General features: G+C 47.6%; 1 protein-coding gene across 1 annotated transcript in view; it reads left to right on the top strand.

The window, feature by feature from the left end:
- RAB11FIP4 (RAB11 family interacting protein 4) overlaps positions 1 to 15,508 on the top strand; it is a 64,902-nt gene that overhangs the window by 13,374 nt on the left and 36,020 nt on the right. The window contains 2 exon segments of the mRNA XM_075351532.1: positions 276 to 363; positions 2,297 to 2,385. Of these exon segments, the coding sequence (XP_075207647.1) occupies positions 276 to 363; positions 2,297 to 2,385 (177 nt within the window).

Raw genomic sequence — 15,508 nt, 5'->3', positions numbered from 1 at the left:
TAACTAGAGAGGAAGGAAAACCCTAACTAGAGGAAGGATAACCCTAATTAAGGAGGAAGGAGAACCCTAACAAAGGAGGAAGGATAACCCTAGCTAGAGAGGAAGGATAACCGTAACAGGGGAGAAAGGATAGCCCTAACTAGAGGAAGGATAACCCTAACAAGAGAGGAAGGATAGCCCTAAGTACTACTCATACTGTATCGTGTCACAGCCCAGTACTGCTCCTCATAGTATATGTCCTTTAATCTCCATATTCTGTTACATTTTCTTCTCAGGTGGGAAAACTAGTACAATATTTGGACCCTCATGACCTGGGACAAATCACCTTCAAGGATTTCTGTCGTGGGGTGTTGGCCATTAAAGGTAGGTGTCACATGACTGAACCCCATGCACCCCTGTACTCTCTGCCACCATTACTTTTACTCTGATTCCCCCAGTTCTGCAGCCAGTGACAGCATAACCCCCTCTCTGTAACTATACAGAGTGGGGGGATACAGACCAACACCCATAGATAAAGCCTGACAAATCGTCTAGCACTGTCCATGCCTATCCGTTCCCTGTTTTCCCTTCAGGCTCCTCTGTCCTCCTGCCGCCAGACTATTCCGTTCTTTTCTTTCTGCCTCCAGACGTTTCTGTCCTTTTCTTTCCCCTCCAGACTTCTCTGTCCTCCTCCTTCTAGACTCCTCTGTCCTCTTCTTTCCTCCAGTCTCCTCTGTCCTCCTCGTCCCTCCAGACTCTTTTTTTGTCCTCCTCCTCTCTCCAGGCTTTTCTGTACTTTTCCTCTCTCTAGACTCCTCTGTCCTCCTCCTCCCTCTAAACTCCTCTGCCCTCTTCCTTCCTTCCTTCAGACTCCTCTGTCTTCTTCTTTCCTCCAGACTCCTCTGTCCTCCTCTTCCCTCCAGACTCCTTCTTTGTCCTCCTCCTCCCTCCAGGCTCTTCTGTCCTCCTCCTCTCTCCAGACTCCTGTGTCCTCCTCCTCCCTCCAAACTCCTCTGTCCTCCTCCTTCCTCCAGACTCCTCTGTCTTCTTCTTTCCTCCAGACTCCTCTGTTCTCCTCCTCCCTCCATACTCTTTTTTTGGTCCTCCTCTTCCCTCAGGTTTCTCTTTCCTCCTCCTCCCTCTAGACTCCTCATGCCCTTTTCCTCCCTTCAGACTCCTCTGTCCTTCCCTCGCAACACACTCCTCTCTTTTCCTCCTCCATACTCATCCCTTGCTCCTTCCTCCAGACTCCTTATACCCATCTCCTTCTCCATCCAGACATTTCACGTGGTCCTCCTCCTCTACCGTCACTACTACGTTCTCTTCCTCTCTCCAGACACCTCCCATCTCCTCCTCATTCTTCTAGACTCCTTCCATGCTCCTTTCCCTCTTCCTCCCTCTAGAATCCTCCCTACATCCTTCTCCCTACAGACTCCTTTTCTCTGAACTCCTCCGTTCTCCTCCTATCCATCCAGACTTCTTCATCTTCCTCCTCATCCCTCCAGACTCCTCCTCTACACTCCTCCTCAGTACTCTTCCTTCCATATTAATTTGTTTTCCTCCCTCCAGACTCCGTCATCCTCCTCCTCCCTTTATACGCCTCCATCTTCCTCCTCCTCCCTCCAGACTCCTCTGCCCTGATCCTCCATCCTCTCTCCTAATTCTTCCATCCTCATGATCCCTTCTGACTCTTCCTCCCTCCAGCCTCCTCTTTTGTCCTCCTCCAGACTCTTCTGTCTTTTTTCTTCCTATTTTTGCCTGCTTCCTCCAGACTCTTCTGTCCTCCTCTCTCCAGACTTATCCCTCTTCAACCCTCCAGACTCCGTCGTCCTCCTCCTCTCTTTATTCTCCTCCATCTTCCTCCTCATTTTTAAAGATCCCACTGTCCTGCTCCTCCTTCTTCTATCCTAATTCCTCCATCCTCCTGCTCCCTTCTTGCTCTTCTGTCCTTCCTCCAGTCTCCTCTTTTCTTCTCCTCCAGATTGTCTTTTATCTTCTTATTCATACGTACTTCCTTAACAATCTTCTGTCCTCCTCCAGCCTCCAAAATCTTCCATACTCCTTGACTTTCCAGACTCCTCTGTCCTCCTCTCTCCAGACTCTATCCTCCTCCTCCCGCCAGACTCCTCTGTCCTCCTCTCTCCAGACTCTATCCTCCTCCTCTCGCCAGCCTCCTCTGTCCTCCTCTTCCCTCCAGACTTCTCCGTCCTCCTCCTCTGTCCTCTCTGCTTTCTCCAGGCTTCTCTGAGCCCTCCTTGATGATTGATGGTGGTTGTACTCTGCCCTTCTGTTGATCTCTTGCGTCTTCTGATTTTAGGGTGTAGCGAGTTGCTGCGGGGAGCCATCCGGGTGAATAGAGGAAAGTCCTTCCCATTCTCACCTGGCTGTGTTGGGTGTCAGTATCAGGTAAGTGATATCATAGAATGGTAGAGATGGAAGGGACCTCCGGGGTCACCGTGTCCGGCCCCCGGCTCACAGCAGGAGTCACTATATCATGTCTGTCCAGTCTCTTTTTGAAGACTTCCGTTGAAGGAGACCTCACCACCTCACGTGGTCGCCTGTTCCTCTCATTGTGTCTCCTCATGATCAGTCTCATCACATTGCTGATCCCTCTACAATCAACCCTATACCAGGTTCTCCTATTGTGGCACATTACAAACCCGCAGATATCCGGGACCGGCGGGTCCACCCGGATTTAAGTCTATGGGGACCCAAACATTGAGCTGTAAAATGGTGGTAGAAAGGGTGCGGGGGATTAGAAGCAGCGCATTATACTTACCGAGTCTCCCACGTGGCTGTAACACTACTTCTGGCTCTGCTCATTAACCCTCATACATATTCACTGCCTCTCCTGCCCACCAGCAGTTTTGGCCTCTGTGATTGGTTGCAGTCAGACACCACACCCCCATCCTGTGTGACAACATCTCTGATTGGTTGGAATCGCACACACTGTCTGCATGTCTATAGTGGTGTAAACTTAAATAAATTGGTGTAGGGTCCCACATCTATTGATACTCAACACAGATAAAGCATACGGCCACAGGCTGCAGCCCTCAGCCATGCGCTTATCTTGGCTGTGTATCAAAATAAGAGGAAGCGCATGCGGCTTTTTTTTTTTTTTAAATATTTAAATAAATAATTTTAAAAAACAGCGTGCAGTCTCCCCCATTTTTGATACACAACCAAGATAAAACTGACAGATGGGGCTGGTATTCTCAGGCTGGGGAGACCCATGGTTATTAGACCCCCCCCCAGCCCAAAAATAGCAGCCTGCAGCCACCTGACATTGCCGCATCCATTAGATGCGACAGTCTCAGCCCTTTACCCCGCTCTTCCCGATTGCCCTGGTGCGGTGGCAATCGGGGTAATAAGCAGTTAATGACAGCTCACAGCTGCCACTAAGCCCTAGATTAGTAATGGCAGGCTTCTATGAGATCCACCCGCACCCATTACTAATCTGTAAGTGAAAAAAAAAAAAACACAGACACCAAAAAAATACTTTATTGGAAATAAAATACAAACAAATCCCACCCTTTTTCACCGTTTTATTAACCCCCAAACACCCAGTTCCGACGTAATCCACACAAGGTCCCATGATGATCTTGGTTCTGCTACATAAGAAGTCACAGCGTGCAGACTTATTAGAAAACATCACCGCACACTGTTGCTTCAGGCAGAGACTAACTGAGCCGCTGCGATGAGCGGCGACGTCACTCAGTTTACTTGTGGTCACAGCTGGAGGTTCCCACGATACCCTACCTGTGACCGCAGGTAACCTGACCTCAGGTGAGGTCACTGAGTTCACATACCTGCATCTCTTGGCAGAAAACTGAGGGGGGGTTGCCAAGAGATGCAGATTTGGTGCGGAAATGTATACACCATATTCCTGCACCAAATCTGCATCTCCTGGCCAAAAATTGCATCAATACCGCATTTAAACCACATTGTGTTTTGATGCGTTTGGTGCAATAATTTTGGTGGAATATGGTGTAGAAATTTCAGAAACAAATCTCTTGGTAAAAAAAAATGCAGTTTTCTGCTGGAGAAGCAGGTCTCATTGAACTGAATGAATTCACCTGAGGTGAGGTCACTGAGTTCAATGAGGTCACCTGAGTTCAGGTTACCTACGGTCACAGGTGGGGTACCATGGGACCTTGTGAGAGATGGCCACGGCAGTGAGTGGCGCGCATCCTTGCAGGAGGAGGAGAGCAGGGAGCTCAGGGACACAAGCTCTACATTTCTTTTCACTCACTGATTAATAATGGGGGGATCTTATAGGCACCTCCCATTACTAATATAGGGCTTAGTATCAAAGGAAAGAAGTTCTAGGGTGGCACTCAGGGATGAACGGTGCTCAGGTCTATGGAAGGCATCCACAATTTAAAAATGAAGAAAAAGACCGGCACTCTTCTTTATAAAGAAGAGTGATGGTCTTTTTCTTCATTTTTTAATATAGGGCTTAGTGGCAGCTCTCAGCTGTCATTAACCCCTTATATTACTCCCATTGCCAGAGCACCAGGACAATCAGGAAGAGCCGGGTAAAGTTCCCGGACTGTCGCATCTAATGGATGCAACAATTCTGGGTGACTGCAAGCTGCCATTTTTGGGCAGGGGGGGAAGCCAAAATCCATGAGACTACCCAACCTGATAATACCAGCCCCCAGCTGTCAGCTTTATCATGGCTGGGTATCAAAATTGAGGTGAACGCATGCTGATTTTTTTAAATTATTTACTTAAATAATAAAAAAGCTGCATGTGGTTCCTCTGATTTTGATACACAGCCAAGATAAGCGCATGGCTGGGGACGAAGACAGTGTGCGTGATTCCAACCAATCACAGACGAATGTAACACAGTATGAGGGTGTGGTCTGCCTACAACCAATCAGAGATGCCGGGGCTGCTGGTGGGGGGAGCAGTGAATATGCATGAGGTTAATGAGCGGCCCTGGAAGTAGTGTTACACCACACGGCAGACTCGGTAAGTATAACGCTGCTGCCTTATTCCTATTGTCTTTCTTTTTCCTTTGTTTTTTTATTACCCGTGTGGCCGGATCCGGTTAATTACCCGGAGGCCAGGGATTGGTGCACGGATACTTTTACAGTCCGGCTCCGCCCATCACTAATAAGGAACAATCTCACCATAGTTCTTGAGGTGTCCAGAGATGTCCCCAGTGCTAGAGTGGTCCCTATATGCAGGGGGGTGGGGGCGGGGGCTATTTATGAAGCCACCCAATACCCTCTTCCTATCCTGTCCCTTTAAATGAGGCTCCGAAACACTTCCCACGCGTTTCGTCTATAACTCATCAGGGGAGCAGGAGATATTTCACCAAGCAGGCTATTACATCGCTCGCCGCAGCATATGCTGAGAAAGTGAGGATGGAGGATGACAGGAGAAGGGTGAGAGGATGGAAGATGACAGGAGGAGGGTGAGAGGATAGAGGATGACAAGAGAAGGGTAAGAGAATGGAGGATGACAGGATGAGTGTGAGAGGATGGAGGATGACAGGAGAGGGGTGAGAGGATGGAGGATGACAGGAGAAGGGTGAGAGGATTGAGGATGACAGGAGGAGGGTAAGAGGATGGAGGATGACAGGAGAGGGGTGAGAGGATGGAGGATGACAGGAGAAGGGTGAGAGGATTGAGGATGACAGGAGGAGGGTGAGAGGACAGAGGATGACAGAAGGAGGGTGAGAGGATGGAGGATGACAGAAGGAGGGTGAGAGGACAGAGGATGACAACAGAAGGGTGAGAGGATGGAGGATGACAGCAGGAGGGTGAGAGGACAGAGAATGAAAGGAGGAGGGTGAGAGGATGGAGGATGACAGAAGGAGGGTGAGAGGATGGAGGATGACAGAAGGAGGGTGAGAGGATGGAGGATGACAGAAGGAGGGTGAGAGGATGGAGAATGACAGGAAGTGGGTGAGAGGATGGAGGATGACAGGAGGAAGGTGAGAGGACAGAGGATGACAGGAGGAGGGTGTGACTGGGTATGTGGCAGAGCAGTAAGGGATGCCGGGCCAAGGAACAATCCAAAGGGCTTTATTGGAACCACAAAGATAAAGCACCAAACATAAATATAGATCCTTAGGCGGGCTTTGCACACTATGACATCGCAAGCCGATGCTGCGCTGCCGAGCGCGACAGTCCCCGCCCCCGTCACAGGTGCGATATCTTGTGATAGGCTGCCGTAGTGAACATTATCGCTACGGCAGCTTCACGCGCACTCACCCCGCCGTGCGACGTTGCTCTGGCCGGCGACCCGCCTGCTTCCTAAGGGGGAGGGTTGTGCGGCGTTATAGCAACGTCACTCGGCAGGCGGCCAATAGAAGCGGAGGGGCGAAGATGAGCGGGACGTAAACATCCCGCCCACCTCCTTCCTTCCGCATAGCCGGTGGCGGCAAGTAGGAGATGTTCCTCGCTCCTGAGGCTTCATACACAGCGATGTGTGCTGCCGCAGGAACGAGGAACTACATCGGAACATCGGTCCTTCTGAAATTATGGAAATGACCGACGCTACACGCGATCATACGATTACAACGCTTTTGTGCTCGTTAATCGTAGTAAAAAGGCTTTACACACTACGATATCGCCTGCGACGCCGGATGTGCGTCACTTTCGCACCTGCAATGTCGTAGTGTGCAAAGCCCTCCTTAAAGTCTGCAAGGAGTCCACAACAAAACAAGAGATCCAGGGCTTATCTATGGAGTCAGCATTGGTTAACCCGATACAGAAGTCCACTTTCTCTGATATTTTTTCCCCATTTTCTCCTAACTGCCCTACTTCAGCCCGAGCTCTAAAGCTAGCCAGGGTGGGGTCAGTCTCTACTTCAGCCCGAGCTCTAAAGCTAGCCAGGGTGGAGTCAGTCTCTACTTCAGCCCGAGCTCTAAAGCTAGCCAGGGTGGGGTCAGTCTCTACTTCAGCCTGAGCTCTAAAGCTAGCCAGGGTGGGGGTCAGTCTCTACTTCAGCCCGAGCTCTAAAGCTAGCCAGGGTGGGGTCAGTCTCTACTTCAGCCCGAGCTCTAAAGCTAGCCAGGGTGGGGTCAGTCTCTACTTCAGCTCGAGCTCTAAAGCTAGCCAGGGTGTGGGTCAGTCTCTACTTCAGCCTGAGCTCTAAAGCTAGCCAGGGGTGGGGTCAGTCCTCTACTTCAGCCCGAGCTCTAAAGCTAGCCAGGGTGGGGTCAGTCTCTACTTCAGCCTGAGCTCTAAAGCTAGCCAGGGTGGGGTCAGTCTCTACTTCAGCCCGAGCTCTAAAGCTAGCCAGGGTGGGGGTCAGTCTCTACTTCAGCCCGAGCTCTAAAGCTAGCCAGGGTGGGGGTCAGTCTCTACTTCAGCCCGAGCTCTAAAGCTAGCCAGGGTGGGGTCAGTCTCTACTTCAGCCCCGAGCTCTAAAGCTAGCCAGGGTGGGGTCAGTCTCTACTTCAGCCCGAGCTCTAAAGCTAGCCAGGGTGGAGTCAGTCTCTACTTCAGCCCGAGCTCTAAAGCTAGCCAGGGTGGGGTCAGTCTCTACTTCAGCCCGAGCTCTAAAGCTAGCCAGGGTGGGGTCAGTCTCTACTTCAGCCCGAGCTCTAAAGCTAGCCAGGGTGGGGTCAGTCTCTACTTCAGCCCGAGCTCTAAAGCTAGCCAGGGTGGGGTCAATCTCTACCTCTTGTGTAAACTGAACTTTATCCCAAGTGACATTCATATGAGACCCACAAGAAGAATCACTCACCGGCTGTGACGGCAGTTCGGGTGGCCTCATTTCCATGGATGGGTTGAACATGTCCACATCTGCTGCTCTCTTGGCTTGACTTCTGGTTATCGTACCGACAAAGTGGCATTGAAGATTCCCCACATCATTTCCTAGAAGAATGTCTGCAGGAAGGCCGCTCATCACAACAATCATGCATTGTTTTGCCCCAAAGCCATAATCCAGGGTCACACTCGCTCTTGGAATATATCTCTGAGTACCTCCAGCCAATTCAATGGCAACTCGTGGTCCCTTTTGCATTGCTTCTGGTTGAATTACTCGGGGATCTGCGATGGTGAGAAAAGCCCCAGTGTCACGGAAGCCAACAACTTTTTGGCCATCCAGCACGACCTCCTGTAGATGTTTATGCTGAAGATCAGAAGAACGGGTGGCTGTGGCTCGCACCCCATAGACTCCGGGTAGGGAAGTCAAGATATCAGAGTCACTTGGCAAATCATCAGGGAGTGAATCTGTGGCACCCTGCACTAGCCAGGTCGTCACAGGTACTGCAACAACACACCCCACACCCCGAGATAGGCACATCAGTCAGACACAAATCCTTGGCCTCCCTCCAGGGGCTGATGTCCACACCAGGTGGGGTGGAGCCAAGCGGTTAGCCCCACCCACTGAGGAGTTCACAGTCCTGGAGGCGGGAAAGGAAGTCAGTTCAGTGAGAGGAGAGAGCTGAGTAGGAGTCAGGAGAGGAGTGAAGTGGTAGTAGAGGAGCAAACTGACCGTGGTCCGGGTACGTGGCCCGGGCACTGAGAGTAAGGTTGGCAGACGGTGGTGGCCGCCTGCAGGAGAGGCAGATCGATGCGGAACCGTAGGGACTGGGACGGGCAGTGGCCCGCCGGTACTGAACCAGGGAGCGAAGTGAAGCCAGCACAAACCGGCAGGGCCTGCGGACCCCGACCAGGCTTGGAGTCGCCGTTAAACAGGTCAAATCCGTTAGTGACCGGAACCCCAGGGGTTTCCAAACAGCCAAGACCCGACTGAAGGCAACCGTCCAAACAGCAACAGGGAAATACAGCTACCGCCACAACTAGAGTTCCCAGGGCCAGAGCCTGCGGGCAAAAGGGCTCCTCCGGCACATATACACGATGGGGAGCAGGTTACCGGTGGGAAGCCATCGGGACCAAAGATACACAACAGGTGCAGGGAAAGGCAGCCACCACCAACCGTCCGGGAGAAGCCACAGCAGCCAGCTGCGGGGACCCGTCCATCCAGCCATTTGTTTTACCAGAGACTTGCATCCGTTTGTGGCTGAGTGAGTACTACTGTGGCCATCCGGCACCGCGCTGCGGCAGTCCAAGCGCCCCACTGCACCTTGCCCAGCCCTGCTTCCCCGTCACCTCAACCGGGCCCCGGGACCACCGACCCCCTACCCACGGAGGGGGGAAAACACCTCAGATGCTCCCTAACAACGCTCCCGGGATCCCCGTCAACAGCAGCGGTGGTGCCCAACTTCACCACAACCTGTGGGTGGCGTCACGGACCAAATCCCCAAACCAAACCACCCCTTTCACTCATGGGCGAGGAGCACCACTCGAGCCCCGGATCCGGCCCACTGCTCGAGCCACCGAGCAGCAGCAGCAACAGCAGCGCCGGACCCGAGCGACAGCGAGAGCGCAGCAGCGACGGCGCCCCTCCCCCGCCCGCGACAAATCCAGCTCTTCTCCTGTTGAGGTTGTCTGTAGATAATGGACAGGCAAAGGGGGTCTGCAGCTATTCTGCCTCCGAACACCTGGACCAGTGAGCTTGCAGATGACCCAGCTGCCCACATCCATAACATCTACGTTCTATGAGTCTTTCTCCACGTCATACTCCCAAAGAGGAGGCATGTGTAGTAGGAGGCACATTCACAAGGGGTCCGTCATGTGTTGGTAGTCTAATGGGACGGTGAACATTGGAGGCCAAAGGACAAGGGACCACTGGTGTTGGGGAGCTGGTAGTTTTTTTTCTCACTGACTAGTAGCCTTTTCCATTGAGGCTTGATGGTGAGAAGCTCATCAGCTAGAGCGGCAGCTTCCTCCACTGTCTCTGGTCTCCTCTCACGCACCCATTCCCTGATTTCCGCAGGGCACCTGGCATAGAACTGCTCTTTCAGGATGACCTGGAGGAAGGTCTCCCAAGATAAGGCCCTCTGTCCCTCCAGCCAGCGATGGCATACTTGTTTCAGTCTGTGGGCATACATATTGAAAGACACTTCCCCATCACAGACTAATGTACGGAACGGAGTATAAGTATCTGGGGTCACCGGCATAATGTTCCAGAAATGGTCTGTTTTATCTCCCTATACTCACAATTCCACTGAGGGTCCACAGCTCTATAGGCGTCGGCAGCTCCACCCCCCAAGAGGCCCACCAGGTGTCTGACTCGCTTTCTTTCTGGGACTTCCATTAATCGACCCTGATGCTCAAAGTCCTGGAAGAAGCCCTCAATGTCGCCTGCAGCTTCATTAAATGGCTTAAAGTCCTTGCGGGACACTCTGGAGAATTCCCTCATAGTGGGTGCTGTGGTTACAGTCTGTCTGTTGCCTCTAGCTGCTTCCACAGCATATCTCCTCTCCAGCAATGCTACCCTCTCTTGAGCTCTGTGAATGGCCTCCCTCTTATCTTCTATGGTGGCCTCATCTCCAAGCAGTGCCATCTCCTCCTCATACCACACAACACATTGACTTTCTTGGGTATTTACCTCCAGCTCCCGTCTTTCCTCCCTTGCTATGGAAATCCTTCCTCAATGCCATCTTGCAGGCAAGTGTTTTCCAATGCCTCAATTAGTTGCTCCTTAGAGAGTCCTTTGTAGCCGACTCCTAATTCACAGGCCTTTGTGTGTGGGGTATATCATGTATACAGTGTGGTGGGGGTATATCATGTATACAGTGTGTGGGGTATATCGTGTATACAGTGTGTGGGGTATATACTGTATACAGTGTGTGGGGTATATAGTGTATACAGTGTGTGGGGTATATAGTGTATACAGTGTGTGGGGTATATAGTGTATACAGTGTGTGGGGTATATAGTGTATACAGTGTGTGTGGGGCATATAGTGTATACATGGGTGTGGTGTATATAGTGTATACAGTGTGTGGTGTATATAGTGTATACAGTGTGTGGGGTATATAGTGTATACAGTGTGTGGGGTTATATAGTGTATACAGTGTGTGGGTGTATATAGTGTATACAGTGTGTGGGGTATATAGTGTATACAGTGTGTGGGGCATATAGTGTAATACAGGGGTGTGGTGTATATAGTGTATACAGTGTGTGGTGTATATAGTGTATACAGTGTGTGGGTATATAGTGTATACAGTGTGTGGGGTATATAGTGTATACAGTGTGTGGGGTATACAGTGTATACAGTGTGTGGGGTATATAGTGTATACAGTGTGTGGGGTATATAGTGTATACAGTGTGTGGGTTATATAGTGTATACAGTGTGTGGTGTATATAGTGTATACAGTGTGTGGGGTATTATATAGTGTATACAGTGTGTGGTGTATATAGTGTATACAGTGTGTGGGGTATATAGTGTATACAGTGTGTGGGGTATATAGTGTATACAGTGTGTGGGGGTATAAAGTGTATACATTGTGTGGTGTATATAGTGTATACAGTGTGTGGTGTATATAGTGTATACAGTGTGTGGGGTATATAGTGTATACAGTGTGTGGTGTATATAGTGTATACAGTGTGGTGGTGTATATAGTGGTATACAGTGTGTGGGGTATATAGTGTATACAGTGTGTGGGGTATATAGTGTATACAGTGTGTGGTATATAGTGTATACAGTGTGTGGTGTATATAGTGTATACAGTGTGTGGTGTATATAGTGTATACAGTGTGTGGTGTATATAGTGTATACAGTGTGTGGGGTATATAGTGTATACAGTGTGTGGGGTATATAGTGTATACAGTGTGTGGTGTATATAGTGTATACAGTGTGTGGTGTATATAGTGTATACAGTGTGTGGGGTATATAGTGTATACAGTGTGTGGGGTATATAGGGTATACAGTGTGTGGGGTATATAGTGTATACAGTGTGTGGGGTATATAAGTGTATACAGTGTGTGGTGTATATAGTGTATACAGTGTGTGGGGTATATAGTGTATACAGTGTGTGGGGTATATAGTGTATACAGTGTGTGGGGTATATAGTGTATACAGTGTGTGGGGTATATAATGTATACAGTGTGTGGGGTATATAGTGTATACAGTGTGTGGTGTATATAGTGTATACAGTGTGTGGTGTATATAGTGTATACAGTGTGTGGTGTATATAGTGTATACAGTGTGTGGGGTATATAGTGTATACAGTGTGTGGGGTATATAGTGTATACAGTGTGTGGGGTATATAGTGTATACAGTGTGTGGGTGTATATAGTGTATACTAGTGTGTGCTGTGTATATAGTGTATACAGTGTGTGGGGTATATAGTGTATACAGTGTGTGGTGTATATAGTGTATACAGTGTGTGGTGTATATAGTGTATACAGTGTGTGGTGGTATATAGTGTATACAGTGTGTGGTGTATATAGTGTATACAGTGTGTGGTGTATATAGTGTATACAGTGTGTGGTGTATATAGTGTATACAGTGTGTGGGGTATATAGTGTATACAGTGTGTGGGGTATTATAGTTGTTATACAGTGTGTGGGGTATATAGTGTATACAGTGTGTGGGGTATATAGTGTATACAGTGTGTGGTGTATATATAGTGTATACAGTGTGTGGGGTATATAGTGTATACAGTGTGTGGGGTATATAGTGTATACAGTGTGTGGGGTATATAGTGTAACAGTGTGTGGGGTATATAGTGTATACAGTGTGTGGGGTATATAGTGTATACAGTGTGTGGTGTATATAGTGTATACAGTGTGTGGTGTATATAGTGTATACAGTGTGTTGGGTGTATATAGTGTATACAGTGTGTGGTGTATATAGTGTATACAGTGTGTGGTGTATATAGTGTATACAGTGGTGTGGGGTTATATAGTGTATACAGTGTGTGGTGTATATAGTGTATACAGTGTGTGGTGTATATAGTGTATACAGTGTGTGGGGTATATAGTGTATACAGTGTGTGGGGTATATAGTGTATACAGTGTGTGGTGTATATAGTGTATACTAGTGTGTGCTGTGTATATAGTGTATACAGTGTGTGGGGTATATAGTGTATACAGTGTGTGGTGTATATAGTGTATACAGTGTGTGGTGTATATAGTGTATACAGTGTGTGGTGTATATAGTGTAATACAGTGTGTGGGTGTATATAGTGTATACAGTGTGTGGGTATTAGTGTATAAGTGTGTGGGTATATAGTGTAACAGTGTGTGGTGTATATAGTGTATACAGTGTGTGGTGTATATAGTGTATACAGTGTGTGGTGTATATAGTGTATACAGTGTGTGGTGTATATAGTGTATACAGTGTGTGGTGTATATAGTGTATACAGTGTGTGGGTATATAGTGTATACAGTGTGTGGGGTATATAGTGTATACAGTGTGTGGGGTATATAGTGTATACAGTTGTGTGGTGTATATAGTGTATACAGTGTGTGGGGGTATATAGTGTATACAGTGTGTGGGGTATATAGTGTATACAGTGTGTGGGGTATATAGTGTATACAGTGTGAGGGGTATATAGTGTATACAGTGTGTGGGGTATATAGTGTATACAGTGTGTGGTGTATATAGTGTATACAGTGTGTGGTGGTATATAGTGTATACAGTGTGAGGTGTATATAGTGTATACAGTGTGTGGGGTATATAGTGTATACAGTGTGTGGTGTATATAGTGTATACAGTGTGTGGGGTATATAGTGTATACAGTGTGTGGGGTATATAGTGTATACAGTGGTGTGGGGTATATAGTGTATACAGTGTGTGGGGTATATAGTGTATACAGTGTGTGGTGTATATAGTGTATACAGTGTGTGGGGTATATAGTGTATACAGTGTGTGGGGTATATAGTGTATACAGTGTTGTGGGGTATATAGTGTATACAGTGTGTGGGGTATATAGTGTATAAGTGTTTGGGTATATAGTGTATACAGTGTGTTGGGGTATATAGTGTATACAGTGTGTGGGGTATTATAGTGTATACAGTGTGTGGGGGTATATAGTGTATACAGTGTGTGGGGTATATAGTGTATACAGTGTGTGGTGTATATAGTGTATACAGTGTGTGGGGTATATAGTGTATACAGTGTGTGGGGTATATAGTGTATACAGTGTGTGGGGTATATAGTGTATACAGTGTGTGGGGTATATAGTGTATACAGTGTGTGGGGTATATAGTTGTATATCAGTGTGTGGGGTATATAGTGTATACAGTGTGTGGGGTATATAGTGTATACAGTGTGTGGGGTATATAGTGTATACAGGTGTGTGGGGTATATAGTGTATACAGTGTGTGGTGTATATAGTGTATACAGTGTGTGGGGTATATAGTGTATACAGTGTGGTGGGGTATATAGTGTATACAGTGTGTGGGGGTATATAGTGTATACAGTGTGTGGGGTATATAGTGTATACAGTGTGTGGGGTATATAGTGTATACAGTGTTGTGGGGTATATAGTGTATATCAGTGTGTGGGGTATATAGTGTATACAGTGTGTGTGGGTATATAGTGTATACAGTGTGTGGTGGTATATAGTGTATACAGTGTGTGGGGTATATAGTGTATACAGTGTGTGGTGTATATAGTGTATACAGTGTGTGGGGTATATAGTGTATACAGTGTGTGGGGTATATAGTGTATACAGTGTGTGGGGTATATAGTGTATACAGTGTGTGGGGTATATAGTGTATACAGTGTGTGTGGGTATATAGTGTATACAGTGTGTGGGGTATATAGTGTATACAGTGTGTGGGGTATATAGTGTATACAGTGTGTGGGGTTATATAGTGTATACAGATGTGTGTGGTGTATATAGTGTATTACAGTGTGTGGGGTATATAGTGTATACAGTGTGTGGGGTATATAGTGTATACAGTGTGTGGGGTATATAGTGATATACAGTGTGTGGGGTATATAGGTGTATACAGTGTGTGGGGTATATAGTGTATACAGTGTGTGGGGTATATAGTGTATACAGTGTGTGGGGTATATAGTGGTATACAGTGTGTGGTGTATATAGTGTATACAGTGTGTGGGGTATATAGTGTATACAGTGTGTGGTGTATAGTAGTAGTGTATACAGTGTGTGGTGTATATAGTGTATACAGTGTGTGGGTGTATATAGTGTATACAGTGTGTGGGGGTATATAGTGTATACAGTGTGTGGGGTATATAGTGTATACAGTGTGTGGGGTATATAGTGTATACAGTGTGTGGGGTATATAGTGTATACAGTGTGTGGGGTATATAGTGTATACAGTGTGTGGGTGTATATAGTGTATACAGTGTGTGGGGTATATAGTGTATACAGTGTGTGGGTGTATATAGTGTATACAGTGTGTGGTTGTATATAGTGTATACAGTGTGTGGGGTATATAGTGTATACAGTGTGTTGGGGTTATATAGTGTATACAGTGTGTGGTGTATATAGTAGTCATACAGTGTGTGGGTATATAGTGTAATACAGTGTGTGGTGTATATAGGTGTATACAGTGTGTGGGGTATATAGTGTATAGAGGTGTGTGGTGTATATAGTGTTATACAGTGTGTGGTGTATATAGTGTATACAGTGTGTGGTGTATATAGTGTATACAGTGTGTGGTGTATATAGTGTATACAGTGTGTGGTGTTATATAGTGTATACAGGTGTGTTGTGTATATAGTGTATACAGTGTGTGG

This window comes from Anomaloglossus baeobatrachus, chromosome 5 (genome assembly GCF_048569485.1).
Source record: "Anomaloglossus baeobatrachus isolate aAnoBae1 chromosome 5, aAnoBae1.hap1, whole genome shotgun sequence".
NCBI classification, from domain to species: Eukaryota; Metazoa; Chordata; class Amphibia; order Anura; family Aromobatidae; genus Anomaloglossus; species Anomaloglossus baeobatrachus.
Note: the sequence above shows the minus strand (reverse complement) of the source record. Positions and strands in the feature narration are given on the sequence as shown.